General features: G+C 52.1%; 1 protein-coding gene across 2 annotated transcripts; it reads left to right on the forward strand.

Annotated features, from left to right (window-relative positions):
* Nucleotides 1–44: 44 nt before the first annotated feature.
* On the forward strand, nucleotides 45–26,888 carry BCL7A (BAF chromatin remodeling complex subunit BCL7A). Of its 2 annotated transcripts, XM_036929200.2 has the most exons (6): nucleotides 45–274; nucleotides 7,463–7,544; nucleotides 10,719–10,815; nucleotides 14,182–14,349; nucleotides 21,071–21,192; nucleotides 24,493–26,888. In XM_036929200.2, the coding sequence occupies exons 1-6, from the start codon at nucleotides 183–185 to the stop codon at nucleotides 24,562–24,564; spliced, it is 633 nt and encodes a 210-aa protein (XP_036785095.1). In that variant the 5' UTR covers nucleotides 45–182; the 3' UTR covers nucleotides 24,565–26,888. The 2 variants fall into 2 exon arrangements, with proteins under 2 accessions (XP_036785095.1, XP_057348590.1); XM_057492607.1 differs by lacking the exons at nucleotides 7,463–7,544; nucleotides 10,719–10,815; nucleotides 14,182–14,349; nucleotides 21,071–21,192; nucleotides 24,493–26,888 and adding exons at nucleotides 4,069–4,447; nucleotides 4,562–6,232 and having other exon boundaries at nucleotides 58–274.
* Nucleotides 26,889–27,003: the final 115 nt, after the last annotated feature.

Here is a 27,003-nt window from a genome sequence, read left to right on the forward strand (position 1 = left end):
GGGCCCGGGCGCGCGGCGGCTTGGGCTTTGTGTGTATGTGTGTGTGTGTGTGCGTGTGTGTGTGTATGTGTGCGCGTGTGTGCGAGTGAGTGAGCGGGCGGGCGGCGCGAGTGTGGCCGCCGCGGAGCGCCAGCAGGACCCGGCGGGCGCGCTCCCCCAGCCTCTCTCTCCCCGCCAGAACCATGTCGGGCAGGTCGGTTCGAGCCGAGACCAGGAGCCGGGCCAAAGATGATATCAAGAGGGTCATGGCGGCTATCGAGAAAGTGCGCAAATGGTAAGCGGAGGCGCCCGCCCGCCCGCCTGGCTCCGTGGCCGCCCCGAACCCAGGGACCACGTACAAAAAGCCGGCGGCGCAGCGCCCCGGGTCGCCCGCCCGCTCGCCGCGGCCCTGGAGTTGGAGAGGGCGGGCGGCGCGCGAGCAGGGTCACCTGCGAGAAGCGGGGGCCTGGCCGCTGCCCAGGTGCGCTCGCGCCTGTCGCCCAGCTGGCGCGGCGGCGGCGGCAGCCCGGAGGCGGCGGGGCACCCGGGCCGGGCGGCGGGGCGGCGGGCGGTCCCCGGCGCGGTGCTCGGCTCCCGGGAGGGGGGCTCGGGCCGGCCCCAGAAGCCATTTCGTTTTGTGCAAGTCACATGAAAGCGGCTTCCCGCGCGCCCGGGCCGCGATGCCGGCGGCGGAGGAGAAAGCGCGAGCTCCATTGTGCAGGCTCCGAGCGGGCCGCCGCTGCCGCCGCCGCCTCCCCGCGCGCCCCGGGCGGCGCAGCGCCGGCCCCCGCGCCCCAGCCCGCACCGGGCCTCCGCTCGCTGCCCTCCCGGCCGGCCCGCCCGCTCTGCGCCTCCCAGGCCCGGCGCCCTCGAGTCCGCGGAGTTTGCAGAGCGCGAGCCGTTTAAATTTAGCGCTTTGGGCTGCCTGGAGCGAGGGCTCTAGGCGAGGAGAAAGATAAGGGCGAACGCGAGAAGGAAGCACCGCTGTTGCGGCCCGGAGCGTAGGGTCCACTCCCGGCCCGGCTCCAGGCGCGGGCGGGCGTGCATCTGGGGGCCAGGAACCGGTCCCGGGCTGCCTGTGCGTCCCCCATGCCAGCAGCCGCGCTTGTTTTGCGGAAAGGGCCGTTGTTTTTGTCCCCCGCCTGGGAGGAGCGGCAGGTTCGGTGCGGCCGCGCGTGTTCGCGTAGCTCCGCTTGGCCTCTGCCCGGCGTGGCCTCGTGTAATTAATGCTCGAGCGTTTCCCGGCCTCGCGAGTCTCGCTGGCCATCGGCTCGAGGGCCAGGCCCGAGGCGGCAGCCGATCGCCGGGTTGGGGCAGACTTGTTGAAAACTCCCAGCTCCCTCGTTTCAACTTTATTTTTTTTTTCCCACGGCTTCACCAGGGTCAGGAAGGGAGAGGAGCAGCCACGATGTTCCGAGTGTCAGCGCAGCGGGCTCGCCCTGACCCTTTATTTAAAGCCTAACAGCCGGGCAGGCCCCTTGGCGGGTATGTTTATGTTTAGGGATGTCATTTCTTGAGTAACGCCTTGGTCTCTAAAAACCACTGGGGGCGAGCCTCCGGTCTAGCCTGTGTCACAAGTTAGCTGTCCTTTCTGAGTCAAACCCAAGAAAAAAGGCAAGAGGAAAATCAATAAAGTCCACGTGCTCCTGGGCCTCCTATGGAAAGGGCCCTCTGCAGATGGCCGGATGCCCAGCCAAGGGCTGGGTTTGGCTTCAATGGGACAAAGAATTTTCAGAACCGTGAGAAGGGGAGGCCTTCCAAAGTTGAGATCCAAGTCTATGGGCTCTGTGAGCTCCCCTGGCGGGCAGGGCACCCAGTGCCCAACTGGAACCATTTAAAAATGGCAGAAACAGCTGCAGGCCAAAACACAACGCAGGACAAGTCTGCAATGCCCTCCCCTGTGGGGATCCCGGAGGGAAGGCTGGATCCCGGAGGGAAGGCTGGAGTTGACGCTTACCTTAGAGTCTATTCAAAGAAAGAACTGGTGTCTATCACTGGTCTGGAGGTGAGAAGGGGAAGGGGGCTGGGGGCAAGCTGCCTTTCTCTGTTCCAGGAGGCGTGGTGAGGCCTTCTGCTCCAGGTTCCCAGAGGCTCTTGCACCCTGACAGCTGCTCCTGTAGGGCCTGCCTGCCAGCTGCTCTGCAGGGAGGACAGATGGAGCTATGGGGTTTTCCACCCCGCATCCCTGAGCAGCCAGTGTGGAGGGAGCCAGGCCTCTGTTTGAGGGGAGGAGACCATGTCTACCTTCCTCCTTGTGTTTTGGGAAACAACAGGTCATGTCTTCTAAAGTCCTCAGGCTTTGGGAGCTCGTAACTGGGCTTCCAGTTCACTTCCTTGCTATGACCTTGGACAAACCATGCAACTTCTCTAACCATGGCAGCAAGGGGTCGTGTGCTGCTCTCTCCCCTCCTAGAATAAGGTCATGTCTCTAAAAGGACTTATCCCTGCACGTGTGAAAGTCATTACATGTTGTCCTCATTTTGAGGGGGACTCAGTACAAACTTGTGTTTTGCTGAATTTTCTTCTTTTTTTTCTGCCTCTTCTAAGCAAAAATGGCTTCGCCTTACTTTCTGGGTTTCCCCAGCCCAGAGAAGCTAAACCTCACTCCACTGAACCTTTAGAATGGGTCTTCCAGTCAGTCCTGAAGTTTTGGGTTGTTTATTAACTGCGTGGCCACCAACCATGTATTTCACCACTGTCTGGAACGTCGGGTTGCCAGATTTAGCAAATAAAATTACAAGACTCCCAGTCAAATTTGAATTTCAGATAAACATTTCAGAAATAATTTTTAAAAATACAGTTGACCCCTGAACAACACAGGTTTGAACCGCACAGGCCCACTTATACATGGAACTTTTTCAATAAATATACTGGAAAATTTCTGGGAGATTTTCACCAACTTGAAAGAACATTTTCTTTTCTCCAGCTTCCTTTATTTAAGACTATAGTATGTAAAAAATATACAAAAATGTGTTAATCAACTGTTTGTGTTATCAGTAAGGCTGCCAGTCAACAAAAGGCTGGCTATTCATAGTTAAGTTTGGGGGAGTCAAAAGTCCTATACAGCTTATTTATTTATTTATTTATTTATTTCCTCTTTATTTTGGTATCATTAATCTCCTATACAGATTTTTGACTGTGCTGAGGGGTTGGCATCCCTAACTTTACATTGTTCAAGGGTTAACTGTACTTTTTTTTTTTGTATGTATGTATGTATGCCCCATGCAATGTGGACATAACATACACTAAATATTTGTTGTTTACCTGAAATTTAAATTTAAATCAGCATCCTGTATTTTATCCAGAGGAGGACAGAGGTGTCTGGCATGTTATTCAGTCTGCAAGCCTAGGGTGGTATTTCTCCTCAACTCCAGTGACCCCATAAAAATCCCCCCCTGTGCCAGCACTGCACTCCACTTGTCTTGGAAAAAGCAGGCAGCCGCCACCACCCTGTCCATAGCTGCCAGCTGTTTCTCCTCTCCTTTCTGTTCAATGTTCCAGCCAGGAGATGGCTAAAGGAAGAACAAAATGGTGGTCCCTTTTTGGGAAACTGGGGCAATGTTAAGAGGCCCAGTGTGGGTGAAGTCGGGAGAGTCATTGGGCAGGAGGCTAAGGCTTGAGCCAAGCAGTAAGGCTTAGGCCCGGGTCTGTGGGCGTTTGATCTGAAGGGTCCCTCAGTGATTTGTGGGGACAGAGGTCTGTGCTCCTGGGATTTCCCATCTGTCCCTGAGAGAGGGGAGGTTTGACTGTACCTTTGGGGTTACCCTCCTGCCAGGGGCAGGTTAGGTCAGATGGGCCTAGGCCTAGTTAGGATGAGACCAGCCATAGGCCAGGCCTCCCAGGGCATCAAGGACTAGCCCCAGGAAGTGAATACAAAGTGAAGGATTTAGGGCTCTTCTTTGACGGGGTCAGCAGGGTCCCCTTGGACAGTGGGAGGCCCCAAGATGGCCTCCTTAGTCCCTGAACCTAGACCCAGGAGAACATGAGGATCTGGGGTGGATGCTCGTGGTTTGTACAGGAGCCTGTGCTGGCGAGGAGCATTTGGTCTCTGCTGCTACAGCTGGGACCCCATTTGTCCTTTCCATCCAGGAGCCCAAGTCTGATGGCAAGAAGGAAGGTGAAGTCTGGCTGGATGGCAGGGGCCAGGAGGGTGCAGCTGGGCCCAGCGCAGCTCCGCGGCAGGGTTTGGGCGCTGCCGGGGGTGGTGAGTCCAGGCCCCGTGTCTCCAGGTGCTGAGAGCTGCAGGTCTGAGGGAGCCTCGGAGCCCCATGTGGAGAGAGCCCTCGTTCCCTGGGGCAGGCGGGCCCTTTACGGCCAGATCATGTTTTCCAGAGTAGTCAGGAACCTGGATATCCATGTGGATCTGACTTTTTTCTTACAGTTTGGTGATGATTCACATTTTTTTAAGGTACCATGCAGGCCAGACAAAGCACGCCTGTTGGCCGCTTGTTTGCCACCCAGACGTGAGGTAGGAAGTACAACAGCGCCCTCATCAGGGGTAGGGGGCAGTGTGCTCTGGGGTGCCAAGTTTGGGTGGTAGTGGGAATTCAGCTGTTCCTTGAGTTCTGTGTCTTTTCCCAAGGTGCTGCCAAGCCACCTGCTTGATGGGACACCCAGAGCCCACTGCACATGTCCATGAAACCCCTTCTGGTCTTTCCACTGCTTGCTCAGTGGCTCCCACCTGAGCTCCGGGGCCCTGGCTCCCCTGAGTGGCTGCTGGCGGAGCAGCAGTTCCAGGGTGGGTCCTTAAAGCTCTTCACTCTGTTCCAGAGCCCCTCAATGTCCTAGAAACGCAACCCAAATGAGGTTTCTAATCTCTGGGGTGAGCTGGGGACTCGGGCCAAGGGGTCACCATCTGGGGCAAAGTGAGATGCATGACCCTGGCTGTTCAGCTGATAACCTGCAGGTCCCGTAACATCTGTGGGAAGCTCTTACAACTTCAAATGTTCATCTTGCCTCATGAAGCCCAGAAATGGCACACTTTGTGCCATGAGAGGTGTCCTGTGTTTTGCAAGTCAGTTACTTTTTTTGTTTTTAGACACAGTCAAACCTTGGAATTGCTGACCTACTGGGGCTCAGTCCCAGGAAGCCAACTGAAGGCTTGAGTGAAGGGTGCCTTTGGCCATGGGCCTGGAATTCTAGAAACTTGTACGTTTTGTACAGCTTCTGTCACTGAGGAGCTCTCTGGAATAATTTCTTAGTTTTTCGTGGACCATGGGATAGCACAGGCTGGGCTGTGGGGTCAGAGCCTGTGTCCAGTCCTGGTTCTGGTGCCCCATTTGGGGCCTAGGCCTCTGTGACTATGAACTAGTAGTATAACCTCTATGCGCCTCCTGTTTCCCCATCTACAAAGTGGGAGTGACAACAGTCCCCACTCACAGGCCTGGTGGCAGTCCTCGGGATAGTGAGCATTGTAAGTAACGCGCTTGGCACTAGGCATAATGTGAGCTCCCAGCACACAGTGGCCATACAATGGCCATTATGATCTCTGCTTTGTTACTGAGTTCCTTGGAATGCCCTGTCCCTTCCAGGCACCTTCTGACTATTCAGAATGGGAAGAGGGCAAGATTGTGATTGTGATTGTCCATCCTGACTCTGGGAGGTGGAAGATAGGTGGTGATGACTTAAATACCTGTCTTTACTTAACTCTTTCTTGTTTAAAAGGGGCAGGGATGGGGGCAAGTGAGGCTCCCCCAAAAAGAAGTGTGGCATGGAGGGTTTGAATGCTGGCTCCTTATGCCTCAGTTCCTTTATCTGTCAAACAGGGGAGGTGACAATTCTTACCTCACTAGATTATGGAAAAATTAGAGCAAGTGTGTACAGTGCTTTGCACACAGAAGGCACTAGAAACAGTCATAGAATAAACAAAAGACAGGCCCTGGCTTCTTCCATCAGGGAACCTGTGTTACCCAAGCAGGCACAGTTCTGGAGTAGAGATGACCATGGTTTTGGTGAGCTGGTTTTGAGTGTGCGTAGGCACCCAGAACCCCTTGTGGTGAAAGCTGGGTTGCTAAAGTACGTCCCACTACCACCCACCCATGGAGGGGAGGACTCAAGGCTGAGGTCTGGGCAGGGAGGCTGGACAATGTGGCTGGCAGCTCACAACAGAAGTGCCCATGTCACATGCAATTCTCAATTCTCCCTTGTCACTAAAATTGCTGAGGTCTCCTGGCAACTAAGCCACCTGTACCAGGTGTGCATCTGGCCCCAGCATTCCATAGTGGGTCCTTTTGAGCCAGCTACTTTCCTCTTCGTGCAGTTGACAGACCCTTTGTGACCTCCCACTTCTCCCGAGGTGGCAGAGCCAGTGCTTGGAACGAGGACTTCAGAGCGCAGACCGCCTGGGATGGAAGGCCAGCTTCCCTTCTGAGCTTTCGCCTAAGCCTCGTGTCCTCAGGTGCCTGGCCTCCGGCTGTCCCTCCCAGTGTTGGGGGCAGGAAGTGACCTGACCTGACCTATGGACCACAGGGGGTCAAGAACCAAAGTTTGGAGACTGTGGCAATAATCTAGAGAACAGCATTGGCTTGGGGCAGAGCAGGGGGAGAAGAGCGTGGTAATTATCCTCAATGAAAACCAGTCACCTCTTTTCCTTCTCATGATTTTTTGCTGGCCCATAAACCTGTCCTAGCAGTTAGGGGGCCCAGGAGTTTAGGATGCGGCTGGGGTGGGGGGCAGCTGTGCACATGTGGCATTAGCAGCAGAGCCCCTGAGACGAGTGTCTGTCTCAGAACCAAGGCATGGGGTCTCAGAGCGTCCTGCCAGCTGCCTGCTGCCCACGGTCATAGCCCCTCGGTGTCAGTGCCTGGGGGCCGCCCTTGGGGCCTAGGCCGCTGGGCAGCCAGGTGGCCATTGCTCTCTGGCCACCTTGGCTCCTCTGACAGAAGCATGTAGGGTAGTTACTCACGCTGTCGGCTTCTCTCCCCTTCCCCAGACCTCAGAGGCATGGCTGGAGGGCAGCGTGAGCCCTGGGCGCCCTTGCTGAAGACCCCCACCCCGCAGGAGGAAATACCCCACTGGCCTGACGCCTTCTCTGCTGCCCAGAGGGGCTTGTGGTTCAGGCGCTGGCCACGTGGGGTTGGCAGTGATGTGGAGCAAAAGCTGGAAGAATGTGGGCCAATTCCCTTCATCCAGAGGGACATCCCAGTGGCAGCCCCCTGTCCCTCATCTTACCAAGCACTTCTTCCAGACACAGAGGCTTTTAACACACATTCCTTGTGTAATCCTCGCGGCAGCCTGAGAGATTGACAACCCTGTGTGGTCTAACAGATGGGGAAGCTGAGGCTTAGTTAGGGAAGTGACTTGCCTGAGCTAGTGAGCGGCAGAGCTGGGATTCAAACCCTGTCTGTGTGATTGGGGCTCGGTCTTGACCCCAAGCCACTGCATCACAGGTGCTCTAGGGGAATAAGGCCTCTTCCCCCTGTAAGGGTGAGCAGGGTCTGCCCCAGACACCCCCTGGTAACAGGCTCTTCCCCATCCTCTGCAGGGAGAAGAAGTGGGTGACGGTAGGCGACACATCCCTGCGAATCTACAAGTGGGTCCCTGTGACGGAGCCAAAGGTTGACGACGTGAGTATGTGGGGTGGGGCTGCAGGTGGGGCCATCTGCTCAAGCTCCCACCAAGGGCCAAGGCCACCTGGGAAGCAGAAGGACTCAGCTTAAGGCTGGAGAGGTTGCTGGACCTGTATCCTCCCCCCACTCCTGGTCCAGTCCAAGAGAGGTGGAAGGGTACCCCTGGAAGTCATCTCTTCTGGGCTGAGAGCCCCGGTTTGCCAATGGGGACATGCGTAGTGCAGAGGTGTCCCCTTCCTGGAGCCCTGGAGTGGGAGCAGGTGTGGTGGTACCCACAGATGGGCAGACAGTGCCCATCACTGTAGCACCATGAGAGCCCCTGACCTTCTGCCAGGTTTACCTCACTTATCTGTCACACCAAGTCTATGTAGTTGATCTCTTTATTTTGTTTGCACAAAGTGAGGACACAGGCTCAGGGTGGTGAAGCTCCTTCCCCAGAATCACGTAGCAAGTGTAGCAAGTGTCAGGTCCATCTACCTCCAGAGCACGTGCTCTCCCTGCTGGTGCAGAGCCCACTGGAGGTTGGAGCCACCGGAGACCCTGAGTGAGAGTTTGGTGCAGAAATGTGAGCCTCCCGTTGGGGGCTATGTGGTGGGGGAGGTAGGGGCGCGGTGGTGACTGGCCACAAGGGGGAGCTCCAGCGGCCGGGCTGGATTATAAAGGGGTTGAAGCTGGGCAGCTGCCCCTTGTGGCGTTTTCCGCTGGTGGCTTCCATGCCAGTTACCCCCAAAGACCCCAGGTCAGCTACTCTCCTGTCTAACCAAACCCAGAACGGTTCCACCACAGGCCTTTGCACGGGCTGTTCCTCCTGCCTCGAGGGCCTTCCCTATCCATACCAACTGTCTTCTCCTCCGGGAAGATGGCTTGCTCCAGCCACCCAGCTCCTGGGGGAGGCATGGGCATAGTTGGTAGTTTCTAGGGGGCCGTAGGGTGGGGCTGAGCCTCCCTCCACTGTCTCCAGGTACTTGTCTTGGGCCTCCAGGCAGAGCTGAGGCTCCATTCTCCACCCTGTGGTCAACGTGCTCACCCAGGGCTGGGGGGCTGTTTGTACTGGGCTGAGAACATGGGCATTTGTCGTTCCTTCTGGGTCTGGCCTGGGTCTTTGGAGCCACCAGGACTGCCCTGCCCAGCAGCACTAAGACCTAAACCATTGCAGCATTTGGTGTCGGCCGTTTCAGAGGGAGAGCGGGGCGTGGCCCGGCTCCTCGAAGGCAGCTCCTGGCTCAGGCCCAGGTCTGTGCCTTGCACATCATTAGGTGTTGTATAAACGCTGGTTGCATCTGAGAAGACGTGGTCCCCGCTCTCAAAGAATTTATAATCTCGTTGAGGGAAGATAATTATAGAATAGCATGAAGCAGACATCAGGGAAGTGCCAAATGGATTGTGATCAAGGAGAAAATGTAATATATGGGCTGTCAGGGAGGACAGAGCAGCTCCAGACTGGGCAAGAGCATGAGATTTGGAGTCTGAGAGGCCACCCCCAATTAACCTGTGATGTCGGACAGGTGGCCACACCTTGCTGGCCCTTCCCTCTTGTGCTGAGGAACAGTAGCACCCAGTTCCTGGGGTTTCTGCAGCAGAGTAAAGGCAATATATCAAATGGAGAGAACTTAGCCCAGTGCAGCTATGCAGATGGTGCTCAACAAATGCTAATTCGCTGTCAGCTCTGTGAGCCCTGAAACACAATAGGCCATTTCCCCCACCCACTTTCCTCCAGGGTGATGGGTCCCAGCCTGGCGGAGCAGCCCATCTCCAGGGAATCTTGAAGAAATGCAGGTCACTCTGCTCCACCCCAGACAGCTGAATCCAAATCTCATGGTTATGGCCAGGAATCTACATTTTAGAGGGATAGCTTTTTATTTTTTTAAACACCCAATCAAAACATGGCTGCAGCATTTTTTTCCTTGAAAATTTTTTGCTCTTGAAAATTGTATTGTTTTCAATAGGTAAAATGTTACAGAATTCAAATGTTACTTTAAAAACGTTTTTAAAAAACATTCACGTGCCATAAAATTCACTCTACGTTTGCAATCACTGTTTGTTATCTTCATAGTTGTGTAACCATCACCACTCTAATCCCAGAATATTTTCATTACTCCAAAAAGAACACTCATACCCATTAGCAATCACTACCCCAAGATCCTGGCAATCACCAATCTACTTTCTATCTCTATAGGTTTGCATATTCTTCAAATGGTACTTTTATTTTTCTGTGTGTCTTTTTATAAATCTGCTTCCCATCCCTGCATGTCTGCCACACCCCACCCAGCTCTTTTCCTGGGAGGCAACCAGCGTTTGTTGATCTTTCCAGAGAGAGTGTGTGCACACAAACACACACGCAGTGCATGTTCCTTATCCCTTTCCTTACTGTGGATGGTGGCTTTATGTTCCCATGTTCTGCATCTTTCTCTTACTCATCTTGGAGATACTGAAATATTTTAATATGTTGGTATTTTTGTAGACCATTCCACATTAGTACTTGAAGAACTGTACTTCTGTAACCCACACAGAGCCTAGTCTCTGTAATTGTGGCACTGCATTACATTGAACGAATGTACTATGACTTATTTAATGAGTCTCTTATTGATGAATGCAGGTTGTTTCCAACACGATTCTATTCCATTTGTAAAAAATGGGACTGCACACAGAAAGCATTCCCTTCGTGCCCCTTCTCCTTGGGATTTCCCTCCTCACCTGGTCTTCCAGGATGGTGCTGGACGTCAGCTGTCTACTTTGAGAAGGACAGCCCAGGGACCCACGGAGAGTGGGAATGTGAGAACTCTGCCTTTTCCATCCGTCACCTAGCGTTGCCATGCCTGCTCTGGGCAGGCCCAGACGATCGCCTTCTCCCCAGATATTTTCCCCAAAGGTGGAGGAAATTCCCACCTGCCTGGGTGTTTGCATGCCTACTGGTGCTGGCCCTGCAAACAAGGCAGGGTGGTTCCCAGCCCTGCCCCAGAATCCTCCCTCCTGCAGGGCTCTTAGATTCTGAAGCCAGGTCAGTCCCCTAGTAGGACATTTTCAAATGCAGGCCAAGGAGAGCCCTCAGGGACTTGGGACTCCAGGATGCAGGAACAGGTGAAACATTCATACTGTGCCCAGGGTTCTGCTCATGCATCGGCGCACACTCGATTTGGTGACTCGGTTTCTGCCATGTTTTTTCTCCTCCAGAAAAGCAAGAACAAGAAGAAGGGGAAAGATGAGAAGTGTGGTTCTGAAGTAACCACTCCAGAGAACAGCTCGTCCCCAGGGATGATGGACATGCACGGTGAGCTCCCCGCGGCCCCGGCGGCCTCCCCTGCCAGTCCCTGGGCTGGGGCAGAGCTCTCAGTTGTGTTTTTGTTTTACCAGCAGGTTTGTTCACATTCCAGACAGGGGGTAGGAGGGCTGAGCACAACCAGGAGGCCTCTGTGCCAAGGAGAAGGATCAGTGGAGAAGAAGAAACTTCTTTTCCCAGCACAACAAGCCAAGAAACATTAACATAAGCCAGAGATGTAAAATAAGACCTTCTCCCCCAGTGACCATGATCTCCCAGGAGATGTTCTGTCAGCCCTGTGTGCCCAGGAACTTTGTTTCGGATAGATGTATACCATTTTCCCTCCTAGGCCTGACATAACATATAGAAGACTGTACTTGCATTTCCTATTTTGCTTCGGCCACTGGGAAGCTCCACACTGGGTTCTGACATCCCATTAATCACTCTGGAACCCTGGGACCAGCCTTCCACATTGATAGCCCAACTCCCTGTGCTGCCCTATTTCGAAAGTTGTAACCAGTGTCCCACTATTTGAATCCAGGCTGGAGACCTGCTTTAGCCAGCCTGCCATTATTTTGATATCGCTGGTATTTATTTCTCGTACCGTTTTATCTGAGAAGAAAGGCACACATCCTAAGTGTATGGCTCCACAAAATGTTCACAAGCTGCCCACACCCATATAATCAGCCCAGATCAAGTTATTCCTGGCAATACACCTGGCATCCCCTCCTGGGTGTCTCTACCCTTCCAAGGAAAGCCACCCCCTGGCTTCTGACCTTAGAGATTCAAACATGGAGCTTCTTAGAAATTGAGCTCCTGATATTTATAAATTAGGAAATTTGCATTTCTGTCATCCTTTGAAAACATCAGATCTGGGAACCCTGGCCACATGCTCCCTGGAGGCAGCCAGAAGCCTGCTGAGGCAGGACCAGCTGTCGCTGGAAGAGGGTGTGGCATCTCCAAGCCCACCTGGCTTGCCTGCCTGATGGGAGTTTTGTCACCTGCCTCGCCTGCTAATACAAGAACTTGCAATCCTTGCCTTTTTCCATTTCTTGATCCCAATTCAGTATCTTTGTATTTTTGGCCACCCCAGTTCTTTTGTTCAACAAGACAGTTGAACACTTCATGCATTATTAAACCCACTTCATGCATTATTTCATTTAATCCTAATATTTAATGTACAGATGAGGATCCTAAAGCTTGGAGGGGCAAGTAACTTGCCCAGTGTTAAGAAGTTCGTGACTGTCAGTGTAAGCACTGGAGATTCCTTAGAGGCAGAATGCAAGTCTGTGGCCACAAGCCCAGACTAACACTCCTGAAAAATCTAGAATGCTGAACAGACCAGGTCCCCAGTGCAGGAGCCTTGGTCACCTTCTTGGTGTTATTTCCATTTTAGTACATGTGCACCCAAGATCAAGTCTGACCATGGAGCATGTAAGTAGGAAAGCTCAGGGAGTGATGTGGGCCTGGCTGAAGTCTTCCAGAAAGTTTCAGGTGGGTGGATTGGTCTTGGGGGAGATGAAGGGAGGGCCTGCCTGCAGCCTTCTCTTTAGTCTTAGCCCAGGTATTAAGGTCGCGCTATTACTGGTGAACAGTTTAGGCCCAGGTAGCCAACTTGCTAAACATTAGCACTTACTGTCCTTAATTAACATAGCCTCATGCTGGGACCCCTGGTCCAGCCTCTGCCTTCTATGCTTATTACACGCACACATACGTGTATTGGCATGGGAAGGAAGTTGAGGTTTTTTCAAAAGGTGAGTCAGGGAAGTGCATATTGCTTTTTAAGTCTCAGAATTCACAAGAGAATGCTCTTGTGTTATGAGTACCCCAGAGTATACTTAAAATAAGATGCAGTTTACCCAGTGGGGGCTGCATCACTTCCTCGCGCTTTCCTGGCAGGTTGAGGGTGCAGAAAGTCTTGGGTTTTGGAGTTGGGCAGGATAGCCTGAGCAAGGGGTTCTGCCATTCTGAGCCACCATGTCCCCCTCTGACTGCACCTACCTGGTAGGTTGTTAGGCAGATTAAACAAGGTGACTGTAAATGCTTTGGCCTGGTGCCCAGCATGTAGTTGGTGCCTGGGACATGTTGATGTAACTCTTCTCTCTTTCTTTCTCTCATTTTTACAAAAATGGCTTTGGTCCCAGGTGCACAGCATGGCCCAGAAAAGCAGCATATGATTTGCAGTATTTTTGAAATCACTGCTTGGGTATCTATAGTTTAACATGACTGTGCCCAAGAAAGGGGGTCCAGGGCAAAGGGATACATGCCCTGGGACCCCGCTCTGCTTCCAGCTCAGTTCCTAATGCCATTGCCCAATTAACTTTCTTTTTTTTCTTTGTATTATGAAAAATTTTGTAGTAGAGAGAATAGTGTGATGAATCCCGCATACCTACCACCTAGGTTTTCACTAACATTATGCCGTGTTTGCCTCATTTGTTTTTTTTCAAATGTCTTAAGTTTTTTAATTGAAATACAATTTACATATAAAAATGCACAGCTCTTGAGTGTCAGGTTCAAGGAATTCTGACAGCAGAATGCAGCCTGTGCTAAAGCATTTGAAAATACATTTCCCTGCAATGTATTTAAATCTGTGCCTAAACACTTCAACACATGTTGCTAATAAACAACATTTCTGTATGCCCACTGTACCATTTTTCACTCCTAGCAAAATTAACAATTCCTTATTATCTTTTAAACTCCATATATGCTTATATTCCCCAGTTATCCCAAAATATCTGATAGCTGAAAGGTTCAGAACAAGATCCAGGAAATTTTCATATGCCATATTCAGTTGTTAGGGCTCTTAAATTTCTTTAAATCTACAATAATCTTCCCTGCTTCCCCTTTTTTTAATGGCATTCATTGCTTTTTGAAGACCCTGGGCCAATTGCTCTGGGAAATATCCCATTTTCCATTAACTTGTTCCTCTCTCCATTTTATTTTTTATCAAGTGGAAGTTGGTCCAGAGGCTTGATTAGATCAAATGAAACATTTTGGCAGTGCTGTCTCATGGGTCATGTCAGGTACACAAGATGTCTGGCTTCTTCACCCAGAATGAGACCTCAAATGTCCCCAAAGATTTAAAAGGTGGTAGGCCACTCTCTGTAGCTAGCTGCCTGCAAACACAGGATTCTCCTCAGTGAGCCCACCGGCAAAGGTCAGGCCAGCTCCCGGAGCCTTTTGCCTCACAGGACATGCGACCTGGCTGTGGGGGGTCATCTTGGAGGTCTTCGGGAGGAAGTGTCTCCTGTCCTTGGCAAGCAACCTGTGGGGCTGCTGGCATGAGGCATGGCGGGCTGAGGTGTGGGGAGGCTGAGCCCCTGTGCCTTCCCTTAGCGGCTGCGGGACTTCACCCCATGCTTCTCTTCCCCCCTGCAGATGATAACAGCAACCAGAGCTCCATCGCAGACGCCTCCCCAATCAAACAGGAGAACAGCAGTAACTCGAGCCCGGCTCCGGAGCCCAGCTCAGCAGGGCCCGGCGATGGCCCCGACGCCAAGGCTGATGAGGCCCAGGCCGATGGGAGGGAGCTCCCTGGGGCAGAAGGTACATGCCGGGGCCTGGGCTCTGTGACTGGGCTGGAGGGGCCTTCCCCAGCCAGCCTTCAAGCAGTCCGTTGCCAGGTCTTTAGGGGGGTCTGCCGTGTTCCGAGACTTTAGGAGAAAGGGAATGCCTGGAGCTCACATTTTTGTGGAGCAATTTAAAAATCCTGCAGTCTAGTGTTTGGAAAATAAGTGCTGTCACAAACTATAAAGGAAGAGAGGGGAAGGGGGCTCCTGCCGAATTCCAGGGAGTATTGCAATTTAAACAGGAGGTCAGGGAAGGCCTCCCTGAGAAGGTGACATTAGAGCATATGAGGCTCAAATTAGGCAAGGAAGCAAGACCTGTGGGTAAATGGGAGAGAGCACTGCGGACAGAGGCAATGCAAAGGCCCTGAGGCAGGAGCACATGGGGAGTGGCTCAGTGAGGTGAGGTCAGAGGGGCCGGGCTTGTAGGCCGCTTCACCCACCCACCCCCGTGACTAAGGGTCATGATCTGAAGGATCACTTCAGCTGCTGAGATTGAGAACAGATGGTAGGGGCCTGGGATGGTGGCATGGAGGCCAGCGAGAGGCTTCTGCAGTCATCCCAGAGGGGGAGGCTGGTGGGGGCCGGCAGGAACAGAGGAGTGGGGAGGCAGCTGTCTGACTGCAGAGGACGTATGTATATGTGTATATATTTGCTTATTTAAAAATTTTTGAAATTTCTGGACTCTTTAAATGAAAATTTTCAAATTCCCAGAGAAATTCAAAAAATAGTTCACTCTCCTGTATATATTGACCAAATTTGGTGATTTTTTTCTGGGGCCTTTGACAGTAAGTTATAGACCTTATGACGTTGCATCCCTGTACCCTCCATGTGCTATCTTACATAGTCACAGTACTGTTCTTATGCCAGTGAAATTGGACAGTGGTTCCCAATTGCCTAATACCGAGGTCTATTTTGAAGGTATGAGGTGAGAATACGTGTTGACAGGTGGTGCCTGTGCTGGGCAGGGCCTCAAAGGTGACTCCTAGCACCTGGAGGGACAGCCTGGCCCCTCTGTGAAGGGAGGTGTGGGGGGAGGAGCAGGGCAGGGGAGGGGGCGGTGCCTTAGGTGCCCAAGCCCCAGTGCAGAATCCGCAGGTTGGAAAGAGGCCTGGGCTGCCTGGGCTGCCTGGGCTGATACGCTACTCAGCTTGGTGCATGGGGAGGGAGAAGGTCTCCTCTGGAGAAAGATGCTCCTGTTCTGTGGAGCAGATCCAAGACCCATTCCATGCCCTTTGACACACTTGAACCACATTCACCCTATGTGGGACTCTGTGCCAGTCCTGGGCCACAGCTGAGTCATGCTTCCCGCCCCTCAAGAACTCAAGGGCAAGCAGGGGAGACAGACGTCAGAACTGAGAATTACACTCTGCAGAGGTTGCAGACAGACCAGATCCAGCCTGATGTGTGTGGGTGTGGCCACGGAGCCCAGTGATATTTTTATTTTTAATTTGAATTTGATGTCAAAACTTAAAACTTGAAGAACTTCACTTAAAGTAAGGTTGATTTCTGCCTTCTCTTGACAAATCAGATCTGGCAGTACTGGGCCTGCTTTTCCATGGAGCAGCAACCAGCTAGAGCAGAAATGCAGCTGCAGCTCTGCACGGGGGTGAGAGCGACTGCTTTACCAGTTACCACACTCCCCACTACTCCCTACTGTCTCCTCACAAGCAGTTATCCTGTATTACTCCCAGATCACTGTTGTTTTCTTATATCCTTAAAAAGAAAGTTAAGCTTTTTAAACCTATTTCTATATCAAAAGTAGAAAAACAAAAGTCTGAGGCTCCTTTGAAAAGTCTGAGGCTCCTTTGAGGAAGAGAAGAATATTCCATGAGACTTTTTTTTTTTTTATCTTTGTCTGAACTAAACAGCCCACTTCACTCATTCTTGGTGCTGCCTGGCCCCTAAGGGAGCTTTGAGTTTGTGGTCCGAGCTGTGATAGAGTAAGGAAAGAGAGCCTTGGGGGCCTCGGTGAAGCCCCCTGGAGGAGGTGCTGTCTGACTTGGGCTTGAAGGATGAGCAGGGGGAGGAGGGGAGTGAGCAGTCCAGCAGAAGGGACCAAGGGGTAATGCTTGGAGACATGAGGGGAAGGGGCGAGCCAGCCAGGTGTGAGGGGCTCAGATGCTCAGTGGTGCCCCTTTCTGCACTGGGCAAAGAAGGTGTTGATGTGCCAGGTTGTCCTCTGGGCAGGGGAAGGGTGGAAGGCAGGTAGTCCTGGATGCAGGGAGCAGTAAGACTTCAGGACACAGACTGCAGAGACCCTGCCCAGGCTGCAGGAAGGACTGTGGGTGGGTTTTTTTGTGGCCTTCCAGAGATGGGCTGTGCACCTTACATAGCTGTACGCAATTGTAACCTGCCTTTCTTACAACGCTTTCGCTTAACAGTCACCATGGAGACTGTTCCATGTTCAGGCATAAGGTTCATTTTATTCTCTTTACCAGCTTCTTCTTGTTCAGTGTCCCCACGCTGTTGGTCGCGTGCGTTGTTTCTGTCGCTTGGTGGGCCTGCCCTCTGCTCGGGTGTGGGCAGGTGGGTAGGATGCAGCCCTGAAGTAACCCCCACCCACCACCCTGAGTTGTGATTGCCAAAAATGTTTCTAGAAATGTCAAACATTTGTGCCCCCCTGGGCAGAGGGGGACAAAATCACCCATGGTTGAGAACCGCTGTCCTGAACTTTGGCGTGGCCTTCCACCGTGTGCAGCATGTGGGTGTTCCCTCTTGTCATGGCATAGCAGCCCCCTGTGCCTCCCTGGTAAGGTGGCTCTGCAGGTAGAGGACAGTGGAGCCAGGGGGCTGGGACTGGGGACAGGACAAGCTGGTCACATCTGGGCGACACGTGCTCGCCGTGTGGCCTTGGCCTGGCAGCGTCGCCTCCTGCAAGCCTTCCTGTTTCCTTCTTTATAAAATGAGACAAATAAGAGTTGCCTCCCTTGTCAGGTCACTGCAAGAAGCGAATGACGCAGGAAAGGAAGTGAAGTGCTGGCCTGGGCCTTGTGTGCAGGAAGGGCCTGGTGAGCGAGTGAGGGAGCCGCCTTCTCTGCCCTTTCAAGGGAGTCTGGGGGCGGCAGGCAGGTCCCTGCGGGACCAGGTGTGCACCGCATCCTGGCTTCTCCCCGCCCCCTGCACTCTTCCAGGCCACGGCCTCATTTCCCCCAGGTTTGGCGTCTGTGTTTCCTTTGCCTCAAGGGCCACTTACAGCTCAGCTGCCAGAATTAACATCTTGGGTTAATGCTTCCAGAATTGCCACGTTTTAGCAGCTACCAACCCCGCCCACCATCATCACCAAAAGCTTTACTGGTCTAGGCTGAGTGGAAGAAGCCAGTCACTAAAGGTCACACATTGTGTGATTCTACTGATAAGACATGTCCATAAGGACAGAAAGCAGACTGGTGGCTGCCTGGGGCTGGGGGTGGGGGAGTGACTGCTCACAGGTCCAGGGTTTCCTTAGGGGTGACAGAGAAATGTCTTGAAACTAGATAGAGGTGGTTGCACAATACTGTGAATGTGCTAAGTGCCACTGAATCGCTCACTTTAAAATAGTTACTTTTATGTTACATGAAGCATAACTCTCCTGGCCACTGCAGGCCACTGGGCCTGCACGGCTGCCCAGCATTGCTCAGGCGGGCCTGCCGCAGGTGGGTGCACACTGCCTGCCGGACCGGGGCGGGTTGGTTGCCAGCTGTTAACCTTGCTTTGAACTTGTTTACTGCTGAGTGAGTTCAGGGGATGACATAATGGCCAAACTCCCTGGACTAAAATTAGGCCCTTGGAAAATAATTTCTTCTGGGTGAGTTCCAGTACCACTGGGCTAGGAGAATCAGGCTGCTGCCCTGGGGCCAGTTCCCACTGAGCTCTCAGGCTGCGCAAGGGGTTAGCACGATTCTGGGTGATTGGCCGTTTTTGTGATTTCTGTACCTCCATCTGGGGCCCCCACCCGCCTCCACTGGGCTGGAGAGGAGGGGGGCAGCAACAGTTGAAAACATTTGTTAAAGTAAATGGAATATAACATTAACATGGATTTTTTCTTAAGGATGTAATTCATGTAACATAAAGAGTAACTATTTTATGTTTTGTTGCCCTTGTCTAGCTATAGGCACAGACCTGATCATCTACATTTGCCCTCTTACAGCACTAAATTATGTTTTCTACCTTTATCTTGCATCTACCTACCACTTCAGCATTTTATTTAAAAAAAAATATGGGAGAAATGTGGGATTCACATATAAATCAAGTATAAAAATCAAATGGATAATCATATATGACTTGATTGTTTATAGTTCATGATGCATGATCAAAACCGAAAGTTTCTGTGATATGACTGCCCTTGCACTGTTCACCATGTAAGAACCTATTCACTATGTAAGAATTTGTTCACCATGTAAGAACTTGTTCGTTATGCTTCAGAAGATTGGAGACTGTTGAGAAATAGGCTTGGGGTTGATTAATGATTGTGCATTGAGTCCCCTATACAGAATTTTATTGTTAACAACCATTTGATCAATAAATATGAGAGATGCCCTCTCAAAAAAAAAAAAAAGAGTAACTATTTTAAAGTGAACAGTTGAATGGCATTTAGCACATTCACAGTGTTGAAGCACCTTTATCTAGTTCCAAGACATTTCTGTCACCCCAAGGAAACCCTGTACCTATTAACTGCTACTTCCCCTTCTCCCCGAGCGGCTGGCAGCCACCAGTCTGCTTTCTGTCTCTATGGCTTTGCCTGTTCTGGACATTTCAGATCAGTAGAATCACACAGTATATGACCATTTGTGACTGGCTTCTTTGGCCCAGCATCGTGTTTTCAAGGTGCATCCGTGTTGTAGCGTGCATCCATGTGCCAGTGCTTCATTCCTTTTTATGACTGAGTCATATTCCATTATGTGGATAGACCACATTTTGTTTATCCCTTCCTCTGCTAATTTGCATTGGGGCTGTTTCCACCTTGGCTGTGGTGAACAGTGCTGTGTGAACATTCGTGTACAAGTATTAGTTTGAGGATCCATTTTCAGTTCTTTTGAGTCTCTACTGAGGAGTGAAATTGCTGGGTTGTATGGTAATTCTGCTAAACTTTTTGAGGAACTTGAATTCACATGGATCTTAAAGGCAAAACTAAAAGTATCAAAGAGATGTCAGGTTCTCAGGGGTTGGTTCAGTGCCCTGGAAACCCCTCAGTCACTGCCACCCGGGGTGGTTTTACTGCTGGGGTGCTTTGCCTCTCACTCCCGACAGGGTGGCTGTGGTTGGTTTTTACGGGCCCCTTGGGAGTCATGTGACCGTGAGAGTATGGAACCCAGGTCTGCCTCTAAACCTTGTGTCCCGCAGACACCAACTTGTAGGCAGAGCCCAGGCTGGCCAGGGTGGACCCCTGACTCTCCCCGTGGCAGCAGGAAAACCCAGCTCAGAGCCTTGGTGGGTGTCGGGTCTCCTGGCACCGCGGTGAGAGACCTGGCTGCCGGTTTGGGGAGGATGTGTTAAGAGCTGTTCGGTTGGGATGGGTGGCTGGGAGGGCAGCCCCCTTGGGAGTCGGGGCTCGCAGCTCCTTCCTGCCCTGCCCTCTGCTCCTCTCTTGCCTCAGGCACTGGAGTGCCACTTGACTTTTCTCCATTTCTCTTTTGCTTGCTTGCTTTAAAACATAAGCCTGGATTCCCCCCACCCCCCGCCCCTTGTTGGTGCTCTGCCTCATAAACCCCAGGAAAGAAGGCACTCTTGAGTGTTTCAGTGCTCCTTTTAAAAATCAGGGTGGCATATGTTGGGGCCTTGCGTACCAGCCTGCCGGGCCCTGGGTGGGAGGCTGCTTCTCCCTCCCAGAGCTCTCCAGCTTTGTGCGCAAAATAAGCTTCAAGGGCAACCACTGCTACCTCATCTTCCAAAGCTGCATCACCTGCATCACCACAGCTGTGCCTTCTTCCCGCCAACGGAACCAGGCAGGGGTGGGTGGGGCAGGGGGACCAGTATGTAAGAAACAGTGCAAATAACTGGCAAAACAGTCTTCATTACATAAATGATTGCTTGATAGAATCTGTGCAGCCATCTTGTATACTCTTGCATTTAGAAAAATTTTAAAGGCATGAAAATTTCTTCCAAAATACTATGCACTCCTATTTTGAGGACAGTGAAGAATTACATGCATGTACTGGGGGAAAACATCTGGAAAGATGGGAATAAATCCTCTAAAATGTTAGTGGTGCGGTAGCTGTAGGCGTGAGATAATTGGTATTTTTAACTTTTGCGTTAATTTGCAATGATCATCATTGCTGTGGCAATCAGAAAAATACCCATATTATTAAGAGAAACGTTTACACAGGGGCAGTTACCACTGGGTTCCAAGTGGAGGATGCAGGCTCTGTATGGAAGGGGGAGGAGTCAACAGCCTTGATGACTGGAGCGCGTTGTGTCCACCAGAGGGCGCAAGGCGCACGCCGCGCGAAGCCTGTAGCATCCTTTAGATGCTCAGGGACCTGGGCAGGTAATGGGTGTGCAGGGAGAGGCTGGAGGCCCCAGGGTCGACGTGTGGCCTGGTCGCTTAAAACGACATCACTAAAGAATAAGCAAGAGGGTTCCTAGGCTCCCAACTCATTGCAGCCCTGACAGACCGCCCGGCTACAAAACTAGCGAGTTCCAGGTATTTTTAGTAATTGGTCCATCTGGCTCCACATTTCCCATGTCTGAAAACAGCTTCTGTCATTTTGCTTTTCCCATAGATGCTTCTGACGAGCAGAATTCACAGTCTTCAGTGGAAAACTCGATGAACAGTTCAGAGAAAGTCGAGCGGCAGCCATCTGGAGATGCAGGTCTAGCTGCAGAGATGTCCACAATTTCTCAGGTAGCTCGATCGAGGCCTCAGAGGGGCGGCCAGATCAGCGGGGAGCCTGTTGGGGTGTCGGGGGTATGTTGAAAGGCATTTTATTTTGTTTTCTCGTTGGAGGATTGGAACATTCCTGTATTCACTGAGCAGGATTCATGACCTTCCTTCTGTGTTCCACCCCGGGCGCTGCACTACAGTGAGGGGCCTGGCCTTCGGGGAGGGCGTAGGAAGAGGAAAGGTCCTTTATGCCAGCCTCAGCTTTGTTACTTTGTTTATTCAGGTCCACAAAAGCACTGCCCACTTTCAGTGACCCAAAGTCAACTTCCTTTAGAGCTGGGAAGAGAAGTCTTTGGAACCCTAAATGCTGGATGGGTCATTCTGTGGGATTTTGCAGTTGACTACGCTCCCCCTGCTCAGACCCCTTCTGGGTCATCACTGTCAGCGTCTGGTCTGAATCAGTGCAGAAGCAGGTGGCCCAGTGTGTAAGAGCAACGTCCGGGTTCAGATCCTGGCTCCACCTCACAGACACTGAGCCTTGCGTCTTCAGCTGCCCAAATGGGATCCCAGAACCGCCCTGGAGCCTGGGTGGGGTGCACTGAGAGAATGTGGGTACCACACGTGCAGCTGGGCATAGAGAGGCCTTGGTGTTGCCACCATTATGGTTTTTCACTGATGACTTTCTGTGCTCATGTAAGAGGAATGGAGACAAAGAGGTCAAAATTTCAATTAGTAAAACTGTTTCCACTTTGCTGCATATTTTCCAATATTTTCTGGTACCTGAGGAGAAACTGACAAGTAACAGCAGAAAGAAAGGGAAGGGCAGGACTTGGCCTCACTTTGTGGAGGCTTGAACCAGGCCTTTCCCTACTGGCAGTGCCTCTCAGACTTTAACTTCTATGTACCCTGGGATCTGCAATTCCCCCTCCCACAGAATACACCTCCAGATGCCCGCAGACGTAGTGCTGGGGGCAGGAAGTTGGCCACAACCTAAATTTGTTGAAAAGGTGCTATTTCAAAAAATCTGGGGGTCATGGGTAAGACAGACTGGTATACAGCTGTTAAAAAGTGTGGTTGACCCAGGTACAGAGAGAGAATAGAGAAATACTCTCATCATGTGAAATGAGAAAAGCAAGGCACAAAACCTCAGGAGTAGCATGCCCATTAACAAATAAAAAATCAGCATTTTTGATTTGAAAAATAAAAATCAAAGCCTCATGTATGGTTTGTAAAACCAAGACTTTGTCTGGGGTCTCTTGGCCTCTTAAACTCAGTGCAGGAAAAGTCAGCTTGAAACTTTGCTCCCCACCCTGGGGCATCAGGTGCCTCCCATGTCTGAGAAGCTCACGGATCATCCCTTCTGACGTGCACCACCTCCTCTAGGGTGCCCAGACCTGGAACTGGGCCTCCGCCACCACTTCTGTGCACTCATGGATAGTCATGCTTGGTTACACAGCTGCTGGCTTTGTGGGCCAGATGGAGGCTTCACTGCAGTAAAGAAAGCAACTTGACACTGAGGTTGGACATTCCTGTTTAAAAAAGAAGAAGTGCTTCCCCATTCTGGCCCCTCCTCCTCCCCAGTATCAGGAGGGCTTCTTGCCCAGCACCCTGAGCCACTGTCTCCTCCCCTTCATTCCCAGCTCCCTTTCTCTCCCGCGCCCCCTGCGAGCTCACACTGTCTGCCACCAAGTGCCTAGCAGAACCAGAGGGCCTTCTGAACAGGCTCCACACCCTCAGAAGACACTGTAGTCCACTTTCTCTCTCTCCCTTAATGTCTGAGTTGAGCTTTTATTATGTTCATTAGAAAAAGGGAGAGGAAAGTCAGAGGCAGCTCTTCCTGCCTCTCCGTGATACCTGCTCTCAGGGTCTGCCCCACGAGACTCATACATGTTTTGTCATGGTCCGGGGGTCTTGGTTAACATTCCCTGGGCCCTGCCAGATACTGGGGACCCAGAATGAGCAGCCAATGAGGTCCCTTCCTGCCCTCTTGGGGCTCATGATGCCCGGACACAGCAGCACCCGTGGGTGGGTCACAGTCACAGAACACACCTGGGGAGGATCGGGACAGGATGACACAAAGAAGCCTGAGCATTCTGATGGCATAGGCAGAGCGGGCTGGGCTCTTGGCAGGAATGGGAGGATGAGAAGTCAGGACTGGGAGGGCAGGCCGTCTAGGAGAGGGAACTGCAGGTGCCCAGGCCTGGACATAAGGCAAGCCTGTGGGACCAAAGAGGAGGCAGGATGGCTAGGGGCTCGCGGACAAGGACGAGAGGGTGAGACCAGGAAGAGGCAGGCCCGGGCAGGCGCTAGGGCCTTCTTGGCCTGGTGAGGAGTTGGGATTTTGTTCTGAAGTCAGTGGGAATACACTGGTAGGTTTTACATCCTGTGTATGCTTTCTTTTTTTGAGAGGATCACTTGGGCTATGTGGAAGGCTGGGTAGGGAAGCCATAGGCAGGCTGCCGCTTCAGGAGACAGTGGTGGCCCAGGTGCGGCAGGCCGTGGGCAGAGGGGAGAGGTGGGCGGGCTCCACTTGGAGCTGGAGTTGGTGAGATGTGCTGATAGGTTGGGTGGCAGAATGGGAGGGACAGGGTGGGCTCCAGGAAACCACTCAGCTTATTCCCATTGATAAATACCGTGGTTGCAGCAGGCAGGCTGGATAAAGTCAAGAACTAGCCTTGGGTGCTGGCTCAGTTTGGCGATGCCTGAGGTGGCTGAACAGGAAGGTCAGGGAAGGCGTGGGTGAGCGAGTGTTGAGTCATGGGACTCCTTGGGGAGTTAGTGACAACTACGGACCCTTTTCCCAGAATAACGTCAGTTATGGGTGTCTGCCCAGGCCAGGCCCTGTGCTGAGCCTTGGAGGAGCCACTGGCAACACGGTGAGTTTAGTCCAGGCCTTCGAGCTTGGAGAGGTGCACCTGAAACTTGTGCTTGAATCACCACCCTGGCAATTAATTTCCATCAGAAGGCTGATCCTGGGGAGACCGGCCCCAGGCCAGGTGTGATGAAGGGGAAGGAGGACTTCAAGGCACCAGGGACAGTGTGGTGACAGTTGTGTGGTGGCGGTGTGCTCAGGAGACCTGGAGGGAATCCAGCATGGCAGAAACAGGCTTGTGGATGCAGGAGCAGATGGGGTTTGAGATTCCTTGCAGGCCTGTGAATTCCCTGGAGGCCACATGGGGGCCACAGGGTCAGAACTGAAGTTTCGGATGGCAGATGCCTACCCCCCACCCCTCCTTCTGGCTGACCTTCCACCTCACGGCTGGCCTAAACCACTCCTCTGGCACATTAACCTGTGTTTCTCTTGTCGTCCTCTTCCCCAAGGACTTGGAAGGCGTGCCACCCTCTAAAAAGATGAAATTGGAGGCTTCCCAACAAAACTCTGAAGAGATGTAGACACTAAGTTCAGTCCTGCGATCCACGTTTCTCGGGAGACACATTGGCAGGCTTAATCCCAGAACAGTTTCACCTGAGCCATCTCTCTCAGGTGCAAACAGAACTACTAACTTCTCAAGTTTACCAAGTGCAAACCCAAGAAAACCTAGAACAGCGTGACTTCTCAGACACTGAAGAACTTCCTGCTGTGAAGCAAAACCCCTGAGTCTTGAAGTGACTGTCCTTGGGAAGGTGGGGCCGACAGCTCAGGAGGGTCCGCACTCTCTGGAGCCAAGATTACATTTGTGTTGCTGCTGTATTGTTTTTTTTCCACTTCTCTATTTAATGATATAAGCTACTGGAGGGTGGTACCGATCAGGAATCTGCTTCTCGTCCAGGCTTTTCACTGTTCAGCCGATTCCTTCTGCTTTCTTTTTTTGTGCCTTGTGCCCTTGAGGTGACCTCTGGCATGTTTTCCTGGTTGTTTTGCATCTCCCTTGAAAAGTGCCCTCTTGGTTTTGTTCAGGCAGCCACTGCCATGTTCCTCACATCTCTCTCCTCCCTGGTCCAGGACTTCATCTGGAGCAAGAAGCTGAACAGGCTCAGGGACGCCCTGAGCCCTGGGTTGGGACAGCACTGGCCTCCAGGGTCCAAGGAGTCTCAGATGTCAGGGCACCGTCCCCAAGGGCTGGCCACTCAAAATGCTCTCACTTCCTCGGGGCATCTGAGGCCGGTGTTCCCAAGCCCTCAACGGCCCAGGTGGACACACGGTGGTTCAGCCACTTCTACCCTCTGCCCCCACCATACCACCTTCTGCCACACCTCTGGAGACGAGGTGACTTCTCTGGCTGCTGCAGGATTGTCTCCTTAGACGACAGAAGGGCTGAGGAGGCTGGGAGCAGGTGGTTGGAATAGCTGGTGCTGAACTTTCTCTCATAGGAATTGTGTGGATTCAAATCTACGGTAACCTGCTGCCCTTGCCTCCCCAGCTCCACCCAGTCCCACCTCCCAGGGAGGGCAAGATCAAGGTCGCCGAAATCCCTGACTCAGTAATGTTTCTGACTCTCAGAGCCAACAGGTGGATATATCTCATTCCCAGAACGCGCCCGAAGGCCCCCACCAGGGAGCGGGCCTTGATGGTTGGGCCTCAAAGGCCAGAAACAAGGTGCCAGTGAATTGGAAAGCTTTGAACTCCTCCTGAAAGGGGTGATGAATCGCTCCCTTGCCTCCACCCCTGCCTGCTGGGTCAGCTTCCTCCTGCTAAAACGGAGATGCCCCCTTGGACTAACTGCCTGATTGTTTGGTTCTGAGGCCTGGTTTGCTCTTAATTCCTGTATGAACTCCTCAGACCTTGATCCTTTTCCTGAGCTTTCTTTACTGCACTGGAGTTCCAACTCCCTTTGAGCTGTGGGAGGGAGGGGGGTTGCGGGTTTTGTTTTTTTTGTTTTTGTTTTGGCTAATCGGTGCATATTCAGGTACCACCTTTGACACGTGGCTCTCTTTCCTGACCACAGTGGGAAGTGTCTGCCAGATTCCATTTTCTAGGAGTTTCTGAGAGTGGGGCTCTTTTTTTTTTTTTTTTTAAAGGGAGCCAATCTATTTCCTGCACTTCAAGAAGAATCAAAATGTTCCTGAATTTCAAATACCTCATGCAAAAATGTCTCCTGAAATAAGGGAAGAAAAAAAACAAACTTTGAAAATTTTAATGTTGGAGTTAGCAATGCCGAAAGGTTTCTGTCTTAAAAAAAAAATCCTTACCAATTTTGCCCCTCAGGCAGTCAGTTCTGTGGAGAACTGTGTTCTGCATTACCTCTCAGCGTATCTCACGGCGGCTTTACCTCCAGTTCCTCTAGAGTTAGAGCAACTCCTTTCTTTGCAGCGAAACTCCATTTTGGTGAAAGATGAATTTGTGTATTTATTTCCTTCTCTTTTTGGGAAATGAGAGGTTGCAACCAAGACAGCTGAAGGAGAATCACACACGCATCCACGGAAATGGCAAGTCAGCCAGGGTTCCCCCACGTCCCTTCTGTTGGCAATGGCCTCTCTGGACAGGTAAGGGGAGTCGACACGGCTGAGGATGACGACATCCACAATACCGAGGCTGTCATAGTTTTTCTCTGAAGTGCCTGAAGGTAGGAATGGGCCAGTGGTCAGGACCGACTGGGCCCCCCCAATGGCTCCGCCAGGCAAAGCACCAGCGGCCTGCACTCAGCGCTGGCCAGGAAGGCCTTCCACACACGGAGTGGTTAGACTGCAAAAATCCAGATGTGCTTCCTGCCCTGACACAGTCCGCTCCTTGGAGCTGCTGTTCCCCACCCCGCCCCCAACCCCGTCCCACCTCAGAATCTAAGACCTTTCAGCCGGCCAAGCCAGGGCCGGGGGTCCTCAGCAAATGCCTTCCGCGGACACCAGGCCCATGGCCTAAAAGGGCTCCCAGGGCAAACTTACTCCCCACTGCAC

The sequence above is a fragment of the Manis pentadactyla genome, chromosome 14 (assembly GCF_030020395.1).
Source record: "Manis pentadactyla isolate mManPen7 chromosome 14, mManPen7.hap1, whole genome shotgun sequence".
Lineage (NCBI taxonomy): Eukaryota > Metazoa > Chordata > Mammalia > Pholidota > Manidae > Manis > Manis pentadactyla.